The 24797-nt window shown below is 47.3% G+C and overlaps 1 protein-coding gene across 2 annotated transcripts in view; it reads left to right on the plus strand.

Annotated features, from left to right (window-relative positions):
• DLC1 (DLC1 Rho GTPase activating protein) overlaps positions 1-24242 on the plus strand; it is a 397667-nt gene extending 373425 nt beyond the window's left edge. For both annotated transcript variants that reach the window (XM_040965990.1, XM_040965991.1), the window contains 12 exons: positions 57-138; positions 6455-6518; positions 8191-9617; positions 10580-10756; positions 14685-14844; positions 14952-15150; positions 17425-17638; positions 19227-19341; positions 20014-20232; positions 21259-21476; positions 22809-22982; positions 23929-24242. In XM_040965990.1, the coding sequence (XP_040821924.1) occupies positions 57-138; positions 6455-6518; positions 8191-9617; positions 10580-10756; positions 14685-14844; positions 14952-15150; positions 17425-17638; positions 19227-19341; positions 20014-20232; positions 21259-21476; positions 22809-22982; positions 23929-24049 (3170 nt within the window). In that variant the 3' untranslated portion in view covers positions 24050-24242. The remainder of the gene's footprint in view (positions 1-56; positions 139-6454; positions 6519-8190; positions 9618-10579; positions 10757-14684; positions 14845-14951; positions 15151-17424; positions 17639-19226; positions 19342-20013; positions 20233-21258; positions 21477-22808; positions 22983-23928) is intronic.
• Positions 24243-24797: the final 555 nt, after the last annotated feature.

The following is a 24797-nucleotide window of genomic DNA, read 5'->3' on the forward strand; positions in this document are numbered from 1 at the left end:
AGCGTTACGAAACTCTACTAGTTTAAGACAGATAACTGTGTCTGTTCTTCTTCCAGATCTCCTCTTCCCCATTGACATTACCTTGGTGAAAAGAGAACATGACTTTCTGGACAGAGATGCTATTGAAGCCCTGTGCAGGTAAATGGATATCCTGGGAGTATTTTCATCTTCTTATGAGACTAGAATATATTACTAAGGTTTGTTTGCCTGCATTCTGATTATGCAGGCCTTTGATTAGCAAATGAGACAATGATTTACTGAAAATCAAGAACCTTTTAATTTAAAATGAACTCCTTTTTCTTGGTATTGGCATGAAGACAGCATCCATCTGATCCACGAGATCCTCCAATAGTAGGATCTGCGTTTGGTACCAGGTGATTGTTGAATCAGGTTAGCCATCAGAAAGTTTGGAAACTTGGAATAGGGTTTTGTAAAAGGTAAAAGAATTGCCCACATGGGGACCCAGCACAGTAGCCTAGGGGCTAAAGTCCACACCTTGCATGCACCAGAATCCTATATGGACACAGATTTTAATCCCAGTGGCCCCACTTCCCATCCAGCTCCCTACTTGTGGCCTGGGAAAGCAGTTGAGGATGGGCCAAAGCCTTGGGAAACTGAACCCACTTGGGAAACCTGGAAGAGGCTTCTGGTTCCTGGCTTTGGATAGGCTCAACACCGGCCGTTGCAGTCACTTGGGGAGTGAATCAGCAGATGGAAGATCTTCCTCTCTGTCTCTCCTCCTCTCTATATATCTGAGTTTTCAATCAGAATAAAATTAATCTTTTAAAAAAAATTTTGCCCACATGGCCCCAGCCAGATTCTTTCACAGAGTGGGAACTGCTGCTATTATAAAAGGAAGTAACACATTCAGGGGGGTATAAATCAAGGTGGGGTTTATGATAAGTTTGAGTCTTGGAGTTAGGACCATCTGAATTCCAAGAAAGAAGCCTTGGAACCTCTTGACTTTGCTGAGGAATAAAATAGTAACAAAAGGATTAAATATGGCCATAAAAGAGCTCAGCACCGTCTTTAACCTACAGGAGACAGGCAGTAAATGAGCACTGATGTGACATGAGAATAAAGCTGTCAGAAAGTCTCCTTGCTGGAGCTGAGGAGCAGCTCCTGGTGAAGTGGAAGTAATAAAACCCGAGGCAGGCGATGATGGGACACTGATAATCCTCTCAAACTCTGCATGACGTTTTTATTCATTTTAAGCTGTTCATCCTTTGTCATTTTTCTCAAAACCCTAACAGCTTTAAAGTTAAATTTGGCAAAAATTATTCACAGAGAAAATTCACGTGTTGATTTGACTATACACTTAAATTTTCTGTTAATTTACAATATTTAATGTGAAAAAAATCACTAAGGTGGAATGACATGTAGTGTTGGGGTAATTCATAAAATTCATGGAAAAGTGGAGTTAAACTTGGTATAAAAAATGTCATGAAAAATGTATAGTAAGAAAAAAACTACTTGTGGGTTTTGGATTTTCTTTTTATATGGACTCATCTGTTAATATCATTTTCCATGAACTTTTAAAGTTACTCTCGAAGTGGCATCTTTGAAGGCCACTTTTCACATTCAGTTCAGCACTGTCTTAAAAAAAAAGCCCAGGGTTTGTGCACATTTCCTGAAAGAAATCTGATTCTGAGTCCTGTGCTTTCATTGTGTAATATCATAGCTGTGTCATCTGGAATGAAAAAATGTCACCAATGCAGGAAGAAGTCAGTATCTGGAATATGAACGACTCCAGACATTTTTTTAATGGTTTACTGCTTAGCTGTGTAAAATTGATTTGTTTTTAATTCAACACAGAGGAGAATGCAGTTGGATGAGGTCCCTTGTAAGATGCAACTGCGTAACTATTTGAGGCTTGCATTAAATTGTCCATTTCACACATTTTTAGCGATTTAGGAGATGGGCCTTCTGAGCAGCCACACAGCTTAGGAATTCCTGGGTCATGAAAGCGTCAGGACAGCATTTCAGCCCCAGGGGTCATGACTGGATTCTTGTATACTGGGTTGCGGTTGGTTGGGATTTTTGGGGGGGCTAGGGGGCGGCGTTGTTTTGGTTTTTAATTTTGAATATCAGTTTTCTGGAGAGGAGCAATACATCTGCACGGGAGCTGTGGTTCAGTGTGGTCTGGGAAACAACCTGTGCTCTGGATCTTTGGGAGAAGCATGAAGGACAGTGGGCCTCGACCTGTCTGCGGGCTCTGCAGTGCGTTCTAAATATGCAACCTTGTCTTCACTTAGACAAGCAAGGACAGGGAGAGATGCCAATGCTGCAAAAGCTGAATTATTAGGCTCATTCAGAGTGTGTCCTGAAAGCCTTAGGGTTTCTTTCTTTTTGAAGAATCTTCAGAATTCACAGTAACAACCCCCAGCTGGATTGTAGTAGGAACCCCAAGGGCTGTGACCTGCAGGCTCACCTGAGTAGACTTTTCATGGAGCTGACTCCTCCCTGTGAGAGGCCCATACAGATTTCAAAGAAGGAAAAGTTGGGAACCCTGTGACCCTTCTTTGGACTGCTTTGCGTGGTCAGCAGCTTAGCTGGGAGGCTGGCTGTAATGATGAGATGCTAATCACTCCTGTGCCAACTGTTCTCTCTGCCCTTGGCTGTGCTGCTGCTTAAGATTTTTTTTTAATTAATTTATTTTTAAGATTTAGCTATTTATTGGAAAGGCAGCGTTACAGTGGCAGGACAGAGGGAGAGAGAGACAGCTCCTTGTTCACTCCCCAAATGGCTACAGTGACTTCAGGGGGGCCAGGTCAAAGCCAGAAACCAGGAGCTGGAGTTGCCACATTGGGTGGTAGGAACCGAGCACTTGCACCTGCAACATGTTGCGCTGCTCTCCCAGGCTCATTAGAAGGGAGCTGGATCACAACTGGAGCAGCCAGGATTCAAAACTCAATGCCTGCATTTTCCAAACGGTGTTCGCATGTACGCGATGGCATCTTGCTAAGTTAAAAACATTTTGCATATCTCATAGTTCCTTTGATCAGAAACTAACAGGAGCCTGATCTATTTTAACATTTTCTACTTAGAACGAGAGGTTTGTAGATTGTATAGGAATTGTTTGAAGAAGTTATTTGATACTGTCTTAAATGTAAGTATTGATAATGACCAAAATTTGTAATTGTGGGACTGCTAGGTTTTTTGGGTTTAGGTTACTAACCTACATGGTCATGTTGTAGGCACCTATGTATGTTTTTTTTTGGAGAAGCTGGCTTTTGTCCCAGTCTTGTTGCTGTGCTATATAATCCAACCAAGATAAAGCAAGATTATAGCTAAGTTATACTAAGTATTAATCCTGGAGAAGAGATTATCTTGTTCTGAAGCATATATAGGTATATTATGCAAGCGGTTGTCTTTCTGTAGCTTTGGAAAAATCATCCCGAATTGCCCATTTCCGTAGTGGTAATTGTATAATGAAAAAATAAATACACAAACACTCTCATCTTCACCATGTTCCTTGTAAAAACAACAAGGCATTCCTTGAAACACTTAACTTATATAAAGCAAACCTCCTTATGGTAGATTTTAACTTTGATATGATTTCTGTTCTGGTAAAAGGGAAACTAGTCCTTTTTTTAAACCAGTTGTACTAATTCCAGGAAAGTATCTCTAAGAACTGGAGCAACTTTTATTTGTCAGATCCTATCACAAAATAGTTTTTCCTTTCTCCTTCTTTTTCCCTTTCCCACTCTTTTTGGGGGTGGGGGGTAGAAATAGGATGGGGCCCAGATCTGCCTGCCATGCTTTTTATCAGGGTATGTGCAGCAACGTGCAGCAAAACACAAACCTTTGCTAGCCCATCATTGGGCTCCCTCCCTCTTCAGAGCAAGAGATAAGAGGGGCACATTCCTCTGCAGCTGAGCCCTGAGCAGGCCCCGGGAGGCTGGGAAAGGCCACAGCTTCTGGACACACCAGCCTTTCAGTCACTTCCCAGGAGTGAGTCTCAGGAGTTGGGTTGAGACTGTTTATTACTGATCAAGTATTCTAGAAAGGAATGCAGAAAATGTCTTCCGGAAGGTTCACCGAAGATGCGTGGGCATTGTTTACGGAATTTGTGCTGTACCTTCATATTTTGTTTGTCAGAGACACTGTGTTTTTGTGGAGTGACCTTGGAGAAGGTGTGTGACCTCTGTCAGCCTCTGTTTTTCGTGTCAAAAAGGAAGGTGGATTGCATCTATGTTCTCAGGCATCTGAGAGGATGAAGATGAGGCAGGGCAGGTCAGGTACCAAGCATAGCACCAGACTCAGACCCTGCCTGACTGTTCAGGCTGGAACGTTTTGTTTTCCATTTTTAATAAGCATATCATAATCATGCATGTTTATGGAAGCTGGTGTAGTTTCGACATGTGTACAATGTGTGATGATCAACTTAGCATATATAGAGTACGTAGCATATGCATCACTTCAAACACAGCTTCTTGGTTTTTCTAAATATACAATCAGTTCATGTTAACTGTAGTCACCCTTCTGTGCTACGCGGCACCAGAGCCTGCACCCCCTACTTCTGGGCCTAACAACCAGCTGTCCACCCCTCCACCTGGCTGCCTCTCTCCTTCCCAGCTAATCACTGTCTCCTCTGTTTCTATGAGATCAACCTAGTTGCTCCCTAGAGCTCTTATTTAATGTCTGTACCATCTGTCAGTAGATAATAAGATCCCATAGAGGGCACTTTTGGTAGCTCCTAGGGGACAAATGAAAGCCACAGGAAGTGCCTGGGAGTAACTTTGGGCTGCAGGATTGTCATGTTTCTATTCCAGTGCTGCCAGCACAGAAAGATCACCCTTACCTTTATAAAGCTGCCCCCCTGAGTCTTACATTTGACTCCATTCTTCCCCCACCCCCAAAGTCTCCATGCCTAGTAAATTTGGTTATAAACACCACTCAGCCTTTAAAGCTTAAATGAAGTCAAGTGGGCATTTGATTACAGATTTGATTAATGAAACCCAGACCCAAGGCCAACTATAAGCATTTCACGTTCTTTAAAGCTTGAACCATTTCAGAACCCAGACACTGTGGGTGTAAAGTCATTTACATAATGGATGCCCCTCAGAGAGCAACCTCATAGGCGCTCATTTTTATAAGTCTGTGGGCTTCTTCTGGGTTATTTGTTTTCTTTCCCTCCCCATGGACAGAATGAATATTTCAGCTCTGTGTTATCTTTGTTTATGCTATAAACAGGCTACCATAGCAACTATGAAATCAAAGGCAGGCTTATCAGGCAGGCAAAAATACTTTCTATCCTAGTGCATCAGAGTTGTTAGACAAGTTGCAAGAGCAGGATCAGGAAGATAAGGCCTTGAGGAGTCTCCTGGTCAGTTTGAATTCCTGTGAGTTGAATGTACTCTATCCTGTGGAGAGATGTAACAATTGCAATATTGGAAAAATCTGGAAAGTGAGTTGGGGTGGTTTGGGTGTGTGTGATAGGAGACAACAAACAGACACATGAACGGCTCACGTGAGGAGGGCCCAGTGATCATCTGGAAGATGTTAGAAAGAATCGGGCCTGCAGGGCTGTCATTCACACTTTCACAGCCTATTTAACCCAGCATATTTCAAGGGTTTGTTTTTTCAGCTTTTGCATTATTTCCCCATGAGATTTGTTTTTAAGTATTTCATTTTCAATGAAACCAAATTATTTCCCTAATTTTAAATTGGCCTTGCTGTTTCACAAGAGTTAAGGGAAAAAAGTATGTAAAGTTAGAATATGACTCCGAGTCCAAAGAACGGCCTAAATGCTTCTTTTTAAAGGCAGTTGAGGTTGTGATCCTTGAAGTTACAGTGACCAAGGTTTTGGATAGTCATCTGTGCTGTTGCTGTGACAATACAACACATGATTCAGCCCCGTCCAGGAAGTTATACAAAGAATTGGACATTAAAAAAGACCCAGGTTTCCTCTATCTAGGAGAACGCTCTGAAATTGCAGACAGACTGCTCTGGGACAGGCATTCTAGAGGACTATGGCTTGTTTCTTTTTAACTTGAGATTTCAGAGAGAACACACTGAGCCCTGCTCTGTGACTGCGTGTCACTGTTTTGCTTCTATGCAAGGGGTCGTGCTGGGGTGGGTTTGTTGGGGCTGCCTAGGGATGCCTCCTGGCTGGATCTGGGGGTTACTGGAACCACCCACTTTCTCCCTGACAGTTGCTATTCATTCCCTGAAGCGTGAAGGGTGCATGAGAGTTGCACAGCAGTGTGCCCTTTTCTGTAAAATAGTAGAAATAAAATAGAAATGAGAAACTTGAGGAATGTAAAGCTGTTTTTAAGTGAACATTCACTTTTTAAGGAAATGTTTAGCACTGTTCTACTTACTTATTTTATTATGGATATTAATGGATTCAGGGGAAAAAATCCTTATTAAAAGTCAGTTGTTTGGCAAAAAAAAAAATCAACCCCTCAGTGGTTTCCTTTCTTGGCTGATGTTATGTTTTTGCTCACAGGCGACTAAATACTTTAAACAAGTGTGCGGTGATGAAGCTAGAAATTAGTCCTCATCGTAAGAGAGTGAGTATTACGAATTCCTTGATGGGGTGGGAGGAAATGAATGGGTAGACCAAAAGCTGGATTCTGTGTTTTGTAATAGATTGTGTTTCACAAACTATTCTTCATTGCAAAAGCTTCTGCATTTATAATCAGGTTTACCAAAGGCTACCTGAGAAGGTTAGAATCCATGGTTCCAACTCACTGATGTTTGGCTCTTATCTTGTTTTGCTTTGTTTTGTTTGACTTGAAGAAATCATCTGAAGAAATTATCTTCATTGATATGCAAGGGGGGTTTGGGGCGAAGCTGAAGGAATTCTATTGGATCTCTAAACAAGATAAAACTAGAGCTTTCAGGCATTTCTTCTGTCCTCCAAAGTACACCAGTCCCAGCATCTTAGAGCCATAGAGATGAGGGGAAGGCAGCTTGTGGGATACACCAGTCCCAGCATCTTAGACCTCAGAGATGAAGGGGAAGGCAGCTTGTGGGATACTGAGGAAGAATAAGAGAAGTAGTTGGAAGCCGGAAGGGAGTGTGAGGCTGAGAGGCAGGGGGAGCCCCAAACAAGTCAAGTGTTGGCACCTCACTGAGTTGGGTGGTGTCTTCCTCCTGCCGACCTGTGAGCTGCAAGGAACTTTTATGAACTCTACAGAGAAGAGGGTGGTACAATCCAGGGAGTTAAGTGTCACCGATTGAACAGGACTAAGTTTGGTCAAAGAACACATTTCTGACTGCCTAGAACACAGTTTTTAATTATCCAGGAGCCCTTGACCTCTACAGAGTTGCTCTCTTGGGGAATTAAACCTTTTAAACAAATGACCTGGAGCCTCAGCACCTGCTGAGCTGTGTAGATGGGTCAGCAAGTCAGCGTGGAATGCTGGCTACTCACTGTCCTGTGAAACATGGGTCATGGGATAGTGTTCACACCAGTGGGAAAGAGATGCTGCAAACGGCATTGTGCCTTTTGATATCCCACCCACAAGACCAGGGTGCAGTGGGCTGTGACAGGATGTGCTCGAGTCCTGCTCATAAATCGGTCTCATCAACAAAAATGGTCACTGCGTGTTTCCGAAGGCTCCATGCTGTCGGGCTGGTGTTGTGGGGGAAGCCTTGCTCAATTGCCTGGAGCATATCTCGGTTGGAAACATCATTGGACATTTAGGGCAAGGGCTCTAGACCCATGTCTGGTGTGGGAAGGAGGAGAGAAAAGGAAACAGGTAAGAGGCAACCAAGTGGAGAACTGGAGAGCATTCGTTGGTGGCTCATCTTGCTTGAGATCTTGTAAATTTTTAGGGTGGTAGAGATTTCTTAGTGTTTGAAAGCTACCTCTTTAATTGCAAAAGGGAATATAAACACATACTGTCAACAGGCAGCAAAGCTGGAGGCCGTCCAGAGGGAGTCTACCCGTTGCTGACTCCAGTTCAAAATATTTTGCATGCCTGGAATTTTCACTCATCTCAGAGGTTTTCCTCTGTATGCAGTTAAAGAACAGCTTATAGATCCCAGAGCTTCCATAAAATAGCTCTTATATAACCCGTAGCACTTGATCTTGGCTTTTCTCCTATTGGAGACTTTAAATGCATCTCTGTTATTTAAGAAAGAAGAGAGGAAGGGGGCTGGTAAGGGCCCTGCTCACCCCTGCTCCCCATTATCCGCTGGTCCCAGAGTCTGAGTACCCCCTTTCTTTCTTTACAGAGTGAGGATTCTGATGAAGATGAGCCTTGTGCAATAAGTGGCAAGTGGACTTTCCAGAGGGACAGCAAGAGGTGGTCCCGGCTCGAGGAGTTTGATGTCTTCTCTCCAAAGCAGGACCCCATCCCCGGGTCTCCAGATGATTCCCAGCTGCAGCCGGCGGCGAGCCAGGAGAGCATGCTGACCGCCCTCAGCGAGCGCCAAGAGGTGTCTTCCGTTCGCAGCCTCAGCAGTACCAGCAGCCTCCTGACCCCTGGGCCCCACAGCGCCGATGCTGCCACACCTCGGACCAACTCGGTCACCAGCGTCTGCTCCTCAGGCAACTTGAATGGCAATGACGACTCCTTCTGCAGCCTGCCCTCGCCCAAGGAACTGTCCAGCTTCAGTTTTGGGTTGAAGGGCCATGAGAAGAATGCCAAGTCCAAGACGCGGAGCCTGCTGAAGCGCATGGAGAGCTTGAAGCTCAAGGGCTCTCACCACAGCAAGCACAAAGCGCCTTCTAAGCTGGGACTCATCATCAGTGGGCCCATCCTGCAGGAGGGCGTGGATGAGGAGAAGCTGAAACAGCTCAACTGTGTGGAGATCTCTGCCCTCAATGGCAACCACATCAACGTCCCCATGGTACGAAAGAGGAGCGTCTCCAACTCCACGCAGACCAGCAGCAGCAGCAGCAGCCAGTCAGAGACCAGCAGCGCCGTGAGCACACCCAGCCCCATCACCAGGACCCGCAGCCTCAGCGCCTGCAACAAGCGCGTCGGCATGTATTTAGAGGGCTTCGATCCTTTCAATCAGTCCACGTTCAACAACGTCATGGAGCAGAACTTCAAAAACCGCGAGAGCTACCCAGAGGACACGGTGTTCTATATCCCAGAGGACCACAAGCCAGGCACCTTCCCCAAGGCCCTCTCCAATGGCAGCTTCTCGCCATCGGGGAGTAACAGCTCTGTAAACTGGAGGACTGGAAGCTTTCACGGCCCCGGCCATCTCAGCCTGAGGAGGGAAAACAGCAACGACGGCCCTAAGGACCTGAAGAGGCGCAATTCCTCCAGTTCCATGAGCAGCCGCCTCAGTATCTATGACAACGTGCCAGGCTCCATCCTCTACTCCAGCTCGGGCGACCTGGCCGACCTGGAGAATGAGGACATCTTCCCCGAACTGGACGACATCCTCTACCATGTGAAGGGGATGCAACGGATCGTGAACCAATGGTCCGAGAAATTTTCTGACGAGGGTGACTCAGATTCCGCCCTGGACTCAGTTTCTCCCTGCCCATCCTCTCCCAAGCAGATCCACTTGGACGTGGACAATGACCGGGCCACACCCAGTGACCTGGACAGCACTGGCAACTCCCTGAATGAGCCTGAAGACTCCTCCGACATCCCAGAGAGAAGGGATTCTGGGGTGGGTGCATCCCTGACCAGGTGCAATAGGTAAGGGCTTTTCTCCTCCCTCTGATCCAGGGTTGCAGATCAATGTCGGGTAGGGTCTGGGGCTACTGCCATTTTTCTGGCTCTGGGGGAGGAAATGGGGCTTACGTTGTGGTGTTCACAGCTGTTGAAATTCTTCCGGACAGCATCAGGTCAGGAAATGCCGACATGCACAGAAGAATGGTCATTGTTTCATGGTTGCAGTTTCAGTTGCGGGCAATAAAGTGATGCTGGAACGCGAGGTGGTGGTTGTACAGCTTTGTGGATGGACATGACAAATGACACACACAGCAGTGGTTAGGAGGGTGTGTTTTCTGTTGCTGAGCCTGGCTGCTGCTCTTATAGATCCATCCAACCATGCATCTATAATACCTCAAAATGAAGAGTGCATCTGCACTGAACTCATACAAACTTTTTCTTCTTGTCCTTATTTCTAATGTACAGTACAATGTATTTCCTATACAGTACAAGGACTAGTCACCTAGCATTTGCATATTGGGTGTTGTCTGTACTCTGGAGGTGATTTAAAGCAGGGGTGGGGAACCATTTTTCTACCACCAGCCAGTTGGGTATTTACAGCATCCTTTGTGGGTCATGCAAAATTGTCAACTTAAAAATGAGCCTGCTGTGGCTTCATTGGCTTTGGAGTCCTGCCTATGGTTGCTTTGGCAAGGTAGAACCAGACCAAATGGTTTTGAGGGTCTTACCCATGGCCCACATGCCCAGACTCCATCTCTGATTTAAAGTATGTATGCAGGAGCGTGGCAGTGGTCCAATACAGCAACTGTGCCATTCTATGTGAGCATCCCAGGGTCGTGCCGACTATTGAAGTTCCACACAGTTCCATACCCAGAAACCATAGGAGAAGGAACAGAATGGAAAATGAGCCCTCCTGGTTCCCTGGGCAGCCCGTTGCTAATGTTCCGTGAACTTATTAAACGGTTTCCTCTCCTCTCTCCTCTCAGGCACAGACTGAGGTGGCACAGCTTCCAGAGCTCCCATCGGCCGAGCCTGAACTCAGTGTCGCTGCAGATCAACTGCCAGTCTGTGGCTCAGATGAACCTGCTGCAGAAATACTCGCTCCTAAAGTTAACGGCCCTGTTGGAGAAATACACACCTTCTAACAAGCACGGCTTCAGCTGGTAAGAGTTTAAGTGTAGCTCCAAGTGATCTCATCTCCTTTGAGGCTATCCTAACACCCAGCACTGGACGGTTCTCTCCTTTAGCAGTTATCTCTGTCACCCATCTGCAGTCAGACCTCTACGTCCTTGAGGTCACAGCTACTATGGCTGAAGGGGCAGGTGTTTGGCCTGATGGTTAGGCTGCTTAGGGCACCTGGGTTCTACGCCCGGTATTGGCTTCTGACTCCAGCTTCTTGCAAGTGCAGGCGCTGGGCAGGCATTGGTGGTGGCTGAAGTAGTCAGGTCCCTTCCATCTATTCAGAGACCTCAATCAGCTCCCAGACCCCAGCCCCTAGCTCCAGCCTGACTTGTTCTTAGCCATTGCAGGCATTTTGGGGGAGTGAACCAGCAGTTGGGGACTCCTGTCTCTCGCTCTCTGTGTCTCCAGTGATAGATTAAGGAAAAAATACTATTTAAGCCAGTGTGATTTAGAGAATTATCAGCAGGGTTAGTTTTCGTCTCTCTGAATGCTGAATTGCCCGTTGATGTGGGTGACGTGTGTTACTTGCCCATCACATGCTTGCAGGGCTGCTTTCCCAGAGGTAGGAGTACCCCACTGGAGATAAGCATAGAAGGGTACTTCGGCAAGTTCATGAAACATGGGATTAAAACATCATTTGTTTTGGTACAAAAATCTTTGAAGTTCGTGCATGCAAGGGATCTTCAGAAAGTTATGAAAAATCTACCTGATGAAAATAATCACTCATGGATGTCAGAAATTTTTTTGCACCAAGTGAAGTTCCTTTTAAGTCCATTTTCCCAGGAACTGTTTGAAGTCTCTTCATCTGTATAGTATCAGATTATGTGTATGAAGCAAGGAAGGAGAAATGCTAAGATCTAAGGAGGCCATCTTTGAGATGCCTGATGCGCCACACTTGACCTTAAACCCCTACTTTGTGTGTGTTTTTGGCTGTTCACACGCTGGTTTAGTGGGCACTTGGTGCCTGTAGTGCCTGCTGGAGCACCTGATTAGTGCCTGATGCTTCTGACGCAACCTCCTATTAGTACGCACCCTGGAAGGCAGCAGTGAGGGCTCAAATATTTGGGTCCCTACCACTCACAAGGGAGACCTTGGTTAAGTTCCATTCTCCTGTCTTCGCCGTGGCCCAGTCCTGGCTGTTGTGACCATAGTATTTAGTATTTAGGTTTGTTACTTTTCCCAGCAAAAACTTTGAAGGAGGGAATGATAGATTCAAGGAATTCCCTATTTTTATTTATTTTTTTTATTGGAAGAATCAGATTTATAGAGAGAAGGAGAGACATAAGGAAGATCATCTGTCCACTGGCTCACTCCCCAAGTGGCCCCAATGGCCAGAGCTGAGCTGATCTGAAGCCAGGAGCCAGGCGGGTGCAGGGTCCCAAGGCTTTGGGCCGTCCTTGACTGCTTTCCCAAGACACAAGCAGGGAGCTGGATGGGACATGGAGCAGCCGGGACATGAACCGTACCCACATGGGACCCTGGCACATGCAAAATGAAGACCCCAGCCGCTAGGCTATGGCACCCAGCCCAGAATTCCCTATTTGATATGATAGACTAAGATATACAGAACAGTGAGATGTATTGGGTGGATTCTTGGTACTTTCCAGGTGCAGCCTTGAACATGTGTAAGGTGAGGTGCAGGTTGTTAGGTTGGATGAGGCTGTGACCTCATCTGTGTATGCCTTTATGTTTCTCCTGTCAGTGCAAGCCCAGAAGTGTCTACCAGTTGACTGCTTGGCATGTGTTGCCGTGTCAGCTTGGCATCCTTCAGTCTTTTCCCTTTGACCTCAGTGATAATTGTCCAGTTGCAAAGTGGCCATTTTGCCTACAAATGGAGAGGCAGCCCAGTACCTGGTGGGCTCTGTAGCAAAGCAAAGTTGCTTGAGATGAGCGAGAAAAGCAGGGGCCCTGTCTTCTCTCTGGCTCCTCCCCTCCTCCATACGCAGAGAGTTTGACTTCTCCTGTTCAAAGGCTGTCATTATATGAGCCTTGCTAAATACAGGAGTTGTTTGTTCTGAATGACAGAAATAAGTATTGACCGGTTTATGCCCGACATGCTTCAGATTCTCCATGGGGATCGTAATGTGTTCCTTCCACATTCCGCTGCTGGGCTTTTCCCCACCGACAAAGCAAGCATTATGCACATGTACAGCCGCAGTGCCATGGACTTAACTGTATGGAAATCCGCATTTGGCCCCTCACTGGCACTGCACCATGACCACGCTATAAACAGCAACATGGATGCCGGTGAGCGCTGGCGGGCCACAGCCCTTCGGCTTCGCACGGTTCCTCCCTGCTCAGAGTCCTGCGTTGTCCCTGCTGGCTATTTAAAACTGCATGCTTCAGATTCCCCATTGCCTAGTCGCCCACCCCACTTCCCACCAAACCCTCAAGAATCTCCCAAGTCCATAATACTTCTTGAGTTCTGGTCAGTTTTTCCAGTGAGTCAAAAACCAAATGTAAAAGCCTCGCATTGTGGGATCCCAGGAGTAGGAAAGAAACTGTCCAAAGTCCTTTTCCTGTTTGGCCTTGCCCCTTTGGAGAGGTCACTGGTAGAGCTGAAATGCCTGCTTGCTGCTGTAAGTGCAGGACAAGGGTTTCCTGCTGGGTCCTGCACTGCTGGGGGTGGGCCTGATTTCAGGACTCCAGGGGGCCTGGGACAGGCTCACAAACCCCCCATTGTTCCTTTGCTGTCTTTCTTTTGAAACCTAGAGATGTTGTAGTTCCCAGGGTCATTGATTTTGACTTCAGGTCATTGACTCTGAGCGCTGGGGTTGTATTAGAGTATTTGCTGTTCTTTCTCCAGCAACTGCCTGAATCCTAAGGCTTTGGGTCCATCAAGAACCCAGAAGTGATTTCTACCATCTTCCTCAGGACAAAAGGGAACTGGCTTTTCAAACTCTAGTAGAAGCGCCTCGTGTGATTTTCTGCTTTGTTCCTTCCCTGACCACCGTGGAAGGCCCTTAAGACTGTCGACCTGGGGTCAGCGCAGCACGTTATGCTGTGTGTCCTGGCTGCTTCATTTCTGCTCCGGTTCCACTGGTGCTCCCAGGAAAGCAGCAGATGCTAGACGAAGCACTTGGATCCCTGCCACCTCTGTGGGAGACCCAGAGAAAGTTTCTGGCCGCTGGCCCAGCCCTGGCCATCGGTGGCCATTTTGGGAATAATCCAGCAGATAAAATAGTCCATCTGCAACTGCTTTTACAGAGAGAAGGAGAGGCAGAAAGATCTTCCATCTACTGATTCACACTCCCAAATGGGCACAACAGAGCTGAGCTGATCCGAAGCTGGGAGCCAGGAGCTTCTTCCAGGTCTCCCACGAGGTTGCAGGGTTCCAAGAACTTGGGCCACCCTCCGATGCTTTCACAAACCACAAGAGCTGGATGGGAAGAGGAGCAGCCAGGACACGAACTGGCGCTCATTTGGCGTGCCGACGCCACAGGGTGGAGGAATTGTCCAACTATGCCACTGTGCTGGCCCTATCAAATAAATAAATCTTTTTTTAAAAATAGAAATTTAGTTGATATTAATCCTATCCCATTTTAGTAATAAAATGTTACCTCTTCAGTCCAACTCTGACCCCCTCACTCTTAAGGGCCCCAGAAGGACAACCCCCAAAATGTGGCTGGGTGTTTCATTCCTATCCCTCAGGAAGTCTGGAACAGCTCTGTCCAATAGCATGGCCTGGGTTGGTGGCAGTGTTGTGTAGGTGGCCAGTTCACTGTTGCCACAGTTGGCTCGTGTGGCTGGCACACCTGAGAACTGTAGTCAGTCGTTTGATTTTGTTTGAATGTCAGCAGCCCTGGGATTAGCACAGACCCAGTGCCCCCGGGGCTTATCCGCCAGGGAAGACAAGTACAGACAGAGGAGTGAACTTGTGTCCCCCTGGCCTCTGTGTTCTTTCAACAGGGCTGTGCCCAAGTTCATGAAAAGGATCAAGGTGCCAGACTACAAGGACCGGAATGTGTTCGGGGTCCCTCTGACGGTGAACGTGCAGCGCACAGGACAGCCCCTGCCTCAAAGCATACAACAGGCCATGCGTTACCTCCGCAACCATTGTTTGGACCAGGTGGGCAGGGGTCCTGTGGAGAGCTGGACTACTGGCAGGGGTCCCCACCATGCAGGGGATGCTCTTGCCATTCCCAGCACTTAACGATTTTTTTTTTCTTCCAATAGGTGGGGCTCTTTAGGAAATCCGGTGTCAAGTCCAGGATCCAAGCGCTGCGCCAGATGAATGAAAATGCCGTAGATTGCATCAACTATGAAGGACAATCTGCGTATGACGTGGCAGACATGTTGAAACAGTATTTCCGAGATCTTCCGGAGCCACTCATGACCAACAAACTCTCAGAAACGTTTTTACAGATCTACCAGTGTGAGTGCTCTTTTTCATATTTATTTTGTTTCAAAGAGAGATCTTCTATCCATTGTTTCCTTGCTCTGATAACCTGCCCAGGGCCGGAGAAACCAGGGACCTAGGTAGAAACCAGAGACCTAATGAGGGTGTCTCATCTGGGAGGCAAGGACCCAGCCTGAGCTCTAGCCCTTCTCAGCTGTTGCTTCCCTTGGGCACCTTGGAGCAGGATGCTCAAGTCGAGAGCAGAGCCAGGCCTCCGAGCCCCGGCACTCCGCAGCGGAATGCGGGCATCCCAGTCCCAGCCGGCAGCTTCAGCCCTGCACCAAGTGCCTGCCCTGGGAAGTGTTCTTTGATGTTAAAATTGTTTGGCATTGGGGTGAAGCAGGACCAATTGAAGCTTGTGGCTTCCTTTGAAGTCATTCTTCTGACAAGAGGGCCTCTCTTGGCAGCACAAGCAATCGGGTTTTTCCTTGCCCGTCGTTTGTGGAACGAAATTTCTGTGTAATGCAAAAATAAAATTCCCTCTCCCTATCAGTTGCTAACTCCTGAAACAGTTTTATGCTTTTACATGCTGGTGCAGTTTATTCTTTGATTTGTTTCAGTCACAGCGTTACCCAGGATGCTTCATCAAGAGCAGGTGCCAAGATCTCTCCCTCTCTCTCCCCTCCCCCCACACACATCTCCACCTTGTCTGTGGAAACCCCGGTTGCTTCACAGTCCCGAGGCAGGGCTGTTGCAGTTAAGGCTTCACAGGTGCCTGTGTGTTTTATCTTGCTGTAAAATGCATAAATAAGCTCTTTCTGTTATTCGTCGCAGTCTCTGCCAGAAATGGTTGGGAAAACAACACCCATGCCCTTCTCACTTTTAAGTAAAGCTTAAAGCAAACACTTGTCTAAATTAATGATCAAGATCAGGATTATAGCTTTTACAGCCTTGTGTTTTCCTTGGCACCATGTGGCATCGCAGCAGCGTAATTTAAAAGCGGCTTCTCGCTTCTCTGAGTGCTCAGTTTGTCTTGAGAACTGGCGCGAGGGACCTTATTTTATGAGAAATGGAGCCGGTCTGGATTATTTCATTATTTGTTTCGTCCTTTCATATTTCATGAAGGCACAGGTCACATTTTCCCCCACCAAGGTATTTGTTATGTGTTGTAACCATGGAGCTGTTTAATCAGTTGGTCCTATGTAGCTACGTTTCAGTGAGTTGGTTTTTCCACCACATGGCTTTTTCAAAGATTGGCCTGGTAAAGGAGACTCGAAGGTTGTGCTCAGCATTTTCTACATGCAAATTACTTTGGAAGATTCTGTGTGCCTTCCCCTCCTAAATCTGCATATTATGTGTGCCTTCTTGTAATAACCTCTGGCATACTTCCCAACACTTCAGTTATTATCTAAATTGACTGAATGTTTTAGCAGCTTACTTTTACCCAATTCCAGAACAAACAAATTGGTGAAAATTGCAAGTGTCCCTAGAGATAATTGAACAATTTTGTTCTCCAGGCTGAGAGACCTCAACTCCAATCCTCTTGTACATAGGCAGTTTTCCACTGGAACTGAACAAAAGCTGAAGTGTATAATGACTGTAGGAATTGGGATTTGTAAATTAGGGGTTTTTAAGCAGTGTTTCGGGGTGGGGGTTGGCCTGACTTACATCAGACTCACTAGGGTTTAATCCTTGGCCCTGGCTGCTGGCTCTAGCTTCCTGCTAATGGACTTCTTGGGAGGCAACAAGGATAATTTTAAGTAATAGGGTCCCTGCCACTCGTATAGGAGACCTGGGTTGAGTTCCTGACTTGCATATTTAGAGAGTGAGCAAAAAAACAGCAGTGTTTCCTCTCTCTCTCTCTCACTAATGCCATCACACACTTCTTTTCTCTTTCATTGTCTCTTCTCTAACATTTTTTTTAAGTTGTTAGAAAAGTTCTGTGAACTGAAAGAGCATGGCTCCTACAGAGCTGAACTCTGAGATGGATTTGAAATTGTTCACTCCAGGGACCAGTGTTGTGGCATACCAGTTTAAACCTCTGCCCATATGAGCTCTGGTTCAAGTCCCAGCTGTGCCACTTCTAATTCCAGCTCCCTGCTGAGGCACCGGGAGGGTAGCAGAGGACCGCCCAAGTCCTTGTCCACTATATGGGAGGGCCAGATTGAGGTCCAGTCCCCTGGCGTTGGCCTGGCCCTACCCCCAGGCCATATAAAGAATAAACCAACGAACAAAAGATCTCTGTTGTAATATGTGTATGTGTTGGGGCTAGGGTCAGTGAGCTAATGGGGCCATGCTTGTGTCATACAGATGTGCCCAAGGAGCAGCGCCTCCAGGCCATCAAGGCCGCCATCATGCTGCTGCCGGACGAGAACCGGGAGGTCCTGCAGACCCTGCTGTATTTCCTGAGTGACGTCACAGCGGCTGTGAAGGAAAACCAGATGACACCCACTAACCTGGCTGTGTGCCTTGCGCCTTCCCTCTTCCACCTTAACACCCTGAAGAGAGAGAACTCATCTCCCAGGTAGGGCAAGTGGCCAACCAGTCCTTTGGGGTGGGGTGGGGGGATCGTCTGTAGTTTTGTCGGATGGCACCTAAGTCATACCATATTGAGTTTCAGTGACCCACTTGCCTCCCCTGGCTCCTTCCTGGCTCGGTGTCGTTGCTAGGCAATCTGGTTACCAGAAAAGTTTGAGGGGACACTTCAGGTTGGGACATCGCTACAGCAGGTCTCATAATGTAATCCAATCATGTTGTCATTGTGGTGATACCTCTGCCAGCAAAAAAAAAAAAACTGGGGACTGAGATCTGTGTGTGGTCATGAAAGCCAGGCTTTCTGGCCCAGTCCCCTGGCTGAAAGGATGTGGCTGAGCAGGAAAGGGCTCAAGGTCAAGTGGAACCTCCAAGTGGCTCGTCTCTCAGATCTGACCCGAGGCGGTTGTTTGTGGGGTTTTCTACCTTATAGAGCATGCGTACAAGATAAGTCAGGAGTCTGAAAAGTACCAAAGGCTGGTATTTGCCATGTGTCCAGTGGGAACCCTGCCTAGGACCCGGTCCTTTCTTCCCAGCATCTCATTTAATCCTCGTCGTGCTCTTAGAAGGTGAGGGTACTAGAGTGTCTGGTTTTCATATGAAGAAAATTAGGCTTGGGCAGGTAAAGTTAGTAAACGTCATGCACTTTTCTGATGGAGAAGGTGGCCTGAGCTTCTGACCTACAGAAACAGCTCACAATACAGACCTCCAGTGAAGTGTAGGAGAATGTAGTTGTTTGCTGAACCCTCAAATACACTAAATCCATCCACCTAATCCTCTTCTTCAGCTCTAGAGAAACTTGGAAAAGACCAGGGCACTTCACAAAGCTCATGGGAAAATGGAATCAAAAGGTAACTTTATTTCGGGGAAAAATGTATTTGCCATTTAAAAGGGCACATGAAAAGAATGTATTATGCAGAAAGCTATGCATGCATTCCCCAAGAAACCTTAAACCTGAACAAACCTGCTTGTTAATTCCATTTTCCATGAACTTTTTGAAATCGCTCATTATTTCTTAGCTGAAGACAGCCGGGGCCATGCTGTGCTTGTGAAGTTAGCTTTGCTTCAGAAGAAAACCGTAGGATGCTCAAGTAGCCTTCAAACTGGTTGTAAAAGTCGGCTGGGCCTTCCTGACTTTAATGGGATAGAGAATTGGGGAGGAATAGAAACAGAAGGCAGACATCAGATGAGATTAAAGACAAAACCTCTGGGAAACAATAGAATTATCCTTCACCTGCAGGAGGGGTTCCTGTTTACCCTCTGCCCCCAACTTCCTGTGGCTCCCACCCCACACCCACTGTGCCTACAAGAGAGGTCTGACAGAGCTGCCCTGTTGACAGCAGGAATGTATTTAGCAAATGCTGCTTAGGTAGCCTGGATCTCATTAAGAGCAGGTCTCTTTAATGTTTTCTTTATGTGTTGTTGATCAAGCTCTGAGCTCTGGAAAGCTCTTGAACCACTTAACAAACAGACTCCAGTGAGGCTGTTTGCTGTCTCTCTTGAGTTTTCCTTGAATGGAACCTTGATTAAACCTATATAGAATACTGGAATCATCCCCTTTGCTTACCTCTGCTTCCTAGGGTAATGCAACGAAAACAAACGTTGGGCAAACCAGATCAGAAGGATTTGAACGAGAACTTAGCTGCCACTCAAGGCCTGGCCCACATGATTGCTGAATGCAAGAAGCTCTTCCAGGTATGGAGCTGGGAAGGTCAGCCCCTCTGCTCAGGCGAGGGTAAACGGGGATGTAATCTTGAGCCTAAGACTGGATCCTTTCCCCGACTGGAGATAACATATGTAACCTGAGGATGTCCCACTTGCACATTCTCTAAAGTATAAGCTCATTAGATTTAATGATTAATGAAATTGTCTGGTGAAGCTAAAATTCTGTAAGGGACAGAGCTGCTTGTTGTGATTGGTTGATTTAAAAGGCAGCATGACAGAGAGGGAGAGAAAAATAAATCGTCCGTCTGTGACTCACTGCCCAGAGGGCCACGATTAGCTGATGGTAGTGCAGACTGAAACCAGGAACCTGGAACTCCATTCAGTCTCCCACACAGGTAGCAGGGACACAAGTACTTGTGTCATCTTCTGCTGCCTTCCCTGGGGTGTTAGCAGGGAGCCAGGATTGGAAGCAGAGCAAATGGGGCTTGAACTGGCACTCTGATAGGAAATGCTGACACTGACAAGTGGTGGCTTTACTCTGTGTCACAGTGCTGGCCCTGAGAGGGGGATGTGTTTGGATCCACATGATGCCACACCGAGTGGGACCGCACGCTGCCATAGCCGCAGTCTCTGCCTGCCGCTTGCACTGAGAGGCAAGTGCAGGTGGACTCACCTGCTCTCTGTCTTGCATGCGCCTCCCAGGTTCCTGAGGAAATGAGCCGGTGCCGGAATTCCTACACGGAACAGGAGCTAAAACCCCTCACCCTGGAAGCCCTGGGACGCCTGGGTAATGAGGAGTCTGCCGACTACAAGCATTTCCTGCAGAGCTGCATGGATGGCCTCTTCAAGGAGATCAAGGAGAAGTTCAAAGGCTGGGTCAGCTACCCCACCTCTGAGCAGGCCGAGCTCTCCTATAAAAAGGTGAGTCTTCTCACCAGGGATGGGGCTCTGATGACCCCATCCCTTATCTCCATGGGATCCTGGGGTAGCACAGTCCCTTCCCTGTCACGGAGCTGGGTAGCCAGGTGTTTCAGTTTGGATAAAGGCAGAAGCCAGGGGGGGGGTGTAGGAGGACATTGTGAACCTGGAAGGTCAGCGAGCACAGGTTTGCAGTTCATTGGACAGTATTTACATGACAATAACCAAATGGCTACCTTTGGTATAAACAGCATGTAAATGAGAACACCTGGTATAATATACAAAACAAAAAGAATTCCAATCAAGAGAGGGAAACAGTACGGACTCTCAGTGTATAAAGTCTGATGCCCCTAATAAACTTCGGCTTTGACCATCAGTCAGGGTCCACACGTGTTATTATCAGCTCCGTGCACCAAGTCCGTCGCTGTCCCGGGGGTGGGGGGGGGCAGTGCTCTCACACAGGAGAACATCCTATGCTGTTTCTAGTAGGGTCCTTTGGGTGTGCAGCAACACCACAGAGTCCCTGCAGTGTCATGCTCCTGGGTGTTGAACTTTAGCACGTTAAATCACCTGCTTAGATTTGTCCAAAACTGGTCAGAATCTCCTTGCGTCCTCCTTGGCTCTTAGTTCAGCTGCTCCCAGCCTCCGAATGAGCAGGAAGCCAGGAGCGCCTTACTGGAGACATTGGCTGGCAAGGACTGGAAGCTCCTTGCGGGCAAGGGCCCCTAGCCTGAGCCCGGCTCAGCATGATGGGTCCATAGGAAGTGTTGTTGCTGCAACTGTCAACCACCATCTTAAACAGGAACAGTGAGAGCTGTGGGACGGCCTCGCTGGCTTTAGAGTGTGTGATCCAACTTTACCACGTTCACCCCTGGCCCAGGGAAACCAAGCCTAATGCTCATGGCCAGACTCAACACCAGCCGCCCTGTTGCCTTCCTGGCTGAATAAACTCAGGGACCACAGCACCCAGGACTAGCTGCTTAGAGACTGCTTAAACTCTTAAAAAAAAAAAAATCATGTTCCTTGCAGGTGAGTGAAGGACCACCACTAAGACTCTGGAGAGCAACCATCGAGGTCCCCGCCACCCCCGAAGACATCTTAAAGCGTCTGCTGAAGGAGCAGCACCTCTGGGACGTAGACCTGTTGGACTCGAAGGTGATTGAAATGCTGGACAGCCAAACAGAAATTTACCAGTTTGTGCAAAACAGCATGGCACCCCATCCTGCGCGGGACTTCGTGGTTTTGAGGTAGGAGCTTCTAAACGGATGAAGGGGAGGCCACATTCTGGGAAGAAGCTTGCTCTGAGGCAGGGGTGGCAGCTTGCTTTTAGAGGCACCAAAATCCTTGAATTCTATTTTTCCACGACCTTTTTTGAAGGACTCTCATATAACACTGAACATGACAAGAAGGCACTGTTATGTAACACAGAGAGTGCACACGCAGAGAAGTAATAAAATCCTCCTGAACATACAAACCACACCTACACCTGCTGCAGGAACACCTTGCACCCTGAAAAACTTCTTTGCTTTTGGAGTCCCCTCAGATCTGCCCCTTGGGGACAGATTGTCTCGTTAAAGACAGCAAACAAGTCAGGAAGGCAGGAAATGACATTTTTAGGTCCAGCTTGAGGTTTGCTTACTGCTGACTTACATCTAATCCACTCATTCACTGAAGCTGTGGAAAAAAGAATTCCAGCAGTGCTTTTTTAGGGTTTATTTATGGGGCTAGCACAGTGGCATAGCACACTAATCCTCTGCCCCGTGATTCTGGCATCCCGTATGGGCACCATTTCATGTCCTAGCTGCTCCGCTCCCAATCCAGTTCTCTGTGGCCTGGAAGTGCAGCAGTAGAGGATGGCCAAAAGCCTTGGGATCCTTCCCCAACATGGGAGACCCAGAAGAAGCTCCTGGTTCCTGACTTTGGAATGGCTCAGCTCCAGCTATTATGACCATCTGAGGGGGTGAACAAGTAGATGGAGGATCTTTCTGTCTCTCCTAGCTGTAAATCTGTGTTTTTGATAAAATAGTGTTTAGAGTGATAAGGCTGGAACGTGGGATGGGGAAGGAGAGAGAGTTGTCTTCCATCTGCTGGTTCCTTCCAGGTCTGGGTCAAGGGGAAGGCAGGAGCCAGAAACCCCACCCTGGTCTCCCCTGTGGTTGGCAGGGGCCCTGATACTTGTCATCGTCTGCTGCCTTCCCGGGTGCACTAGCAGGGAGCTGGATAGGACGTGAAGAACCTGGGATTCTATCTGGCGTCGCGAGTGACAGCTCACAGCACCACCACAGCAGCCAGTGTCATGTCATTTGTCCAGAACTTTTCATACACGGCACTGCTCATTTTGTTTTGTCAAACAGAAGCTGCCTTCCATTATACCGGAGATGGGTTCTGTTTGCAAAGATGTCTGGGTGAACATTCCACTCTGTGGGAGTGGCTTACTGCACAGTGAGTCACGTGAGAGTCCCTGGGCCAGTGGTTAGGGTGCTGATGGCGTGAGCCCCCTATCTCATTGAGGAGCAGGGTATCATTTTCATGTTTGGCTTCCAAGAAATCCCATTTCCTCCCCGATTTTGCCTTCACAGAACGTGGAGAACCAATTTACCCAAAGGAGCCTGCGCCCTTTTACTCACTTCTGTGGACCACGACCGGGCGCCCATGGTGGGCGTGAGGGTTAATGTGCTCTTATCCAGATATTTGATGGAACCCTGCGGGCCAGGAAAATCCAAACTCACCTACATGTGCAGAGCCGATCTAAGGTACGTGACAACGCCGACCAGACAGACTGTGTGATGTACGTGGCTGCACTAGTAACTAGAGGGAGTGACCGTGAATTCATGCAGGCTGGTGCTTGTGGATTACACCTTCATTTTTATTGGTTGTTTGGGTACCACTTCCTTGTTATAATCCCATAGGGAATGTGAAACTCATGCTGTGCAAAATCAGTGGTTTTGCCACAAATTGGAAGCCCCAGGAAATGATGTATTTCTCCAGCTTCGAACTGGCAAGCAGGTGTTTCTTATTTTACCTTCAACAATGTTTGAATAATGGGACATATGCTCTAACAATGGATCCTGTAAATGAACATGTATTTAATCATAAGACAAATGAAGAACTACCCTCCCTTTAAAAACAAACAAACGGGAAAAAAAAAAGCTGGCTCTTGTATCAAAGTCTCATTTGAAATCTCTATAATTCGACAGTTCTTCAGAAATCTACCTGATCCACCAGAGCCTTCCCTGAATAGCTTCCCCCCAATTTCATTGTATCCTTGAGAGTTCCTTGAGAAACTGCTGCTTCTAGTTATATAAAGGACAATCCAGGCAATTAACTAGGGATAGAAATTACACATTTGGATCATCAAGAAATAGGACTGAGGGAGGGCATTTGGCCTGGCAGTTAAGCTGCAGGTTGGGATGCCAGGGTACAGTACCGGGCTCTGCTCCAAACTCCAGCTTCCTGTGAGGCAGCAGGTGGCAGCTCAAGTGCTTGGGTCCCCTCCTGCCTCCATGGAAGGCCTACATCATGCACCCAGCTCTTGGCTTCCGCCAGGCCAACCCCAAACATTGCAGACATTTGGAAATGATCCCCTCTCTCTGTCAAACAAATAAGTAAATATTTAAAAGGAATTGTGTTTGGAACTCCGTTGAATTCTTGAGTGCTCTCTCACGTGGGTGGTTGACTGGCGTTTCCTTTCTGCTGCAGGGGCCACATGCCAGAGTGGTACACAAAATCCTTTGGACACTTGTGTGCAGCTGAAGTTGTGAAAATCCGAGATTCCTTCAGTGATCAGAATGCCGACAACAAGGACAGCAAATCCAGGTGATTGGCAAAGCAAAACAACTGCCTCCACTGGCCAGACGCTGGTTTCGAGAACTTGCCAGTCCTTGGAAGAATAGCTCTGGTATCTGATGAGTTGGAGTGTAGATGTGGACTCTAGCAATTTGATACACTTTCAAAGCTGCTTCCTGTTTGTTTAAGGTCTGTGTTATAGACCTTGACTGGAATTTGTAAGACTGAGGGGGGGGAGGGAATTGCATTTGTATTCTTATTCAAATTGCTTCTGAGAAGCAAAACTTTTAAGTACATGATGGAAGGTAGTGAGGATGTTTCCTTGTCTTGTGATACTGATCTGTGTGTACCTATGTCATTTTCTTTGCATGTGTGGAGGGATTGGTGTATCCACTGGAAGAGTTGGTACTCTGATGAGCAGAGCAGGGTTTGCACAGAGAACTAGGGATGTGTGGTTGCTGGTGGTTGAATGGCATAGCTGTGATGTTACAGTGCAGTGTCTGGCACACTGAGACGCCTCTGAGAATGGCTGTTGATGCATCAGGTTCACTGTGACCTGAAATAGCTGACCCCCCCATCCCACCTCCCAAGGATTCGTCCTCAGAGGGGACCCAACACCCTTGTCCATGCATCTTCCTCTCGCATTGTTTAGTATATTGCCTCTCCGACCCACCTACTTCTTTGCCTTAAAAGTAGTTGTGGACTCACTCCTGATACCCATGTCAGGCACTTTGTTTTGAGGCCTGATGCTAAACCTCTCACCAGTGTAGGTTAGTAGCGGG

This window comes from Ochotona curzoniae, unplaced genomic scaffold (assembly GCF_017591425.1).
Source record: "Ochotona curzoniae isolate NIBS_2020 unplaced genomic scaffold, NIBS_Ocur_1.0 scaffold_4505, whole genome shotgun sequence".
NCBI classification, from domain to species: domain Eukaryota; kingdom Metazoa; phylum Chordata; class Mammalia; order Lagomorpha; family Ochotonidae; genus Ochotona; species Ochotona curzoniae.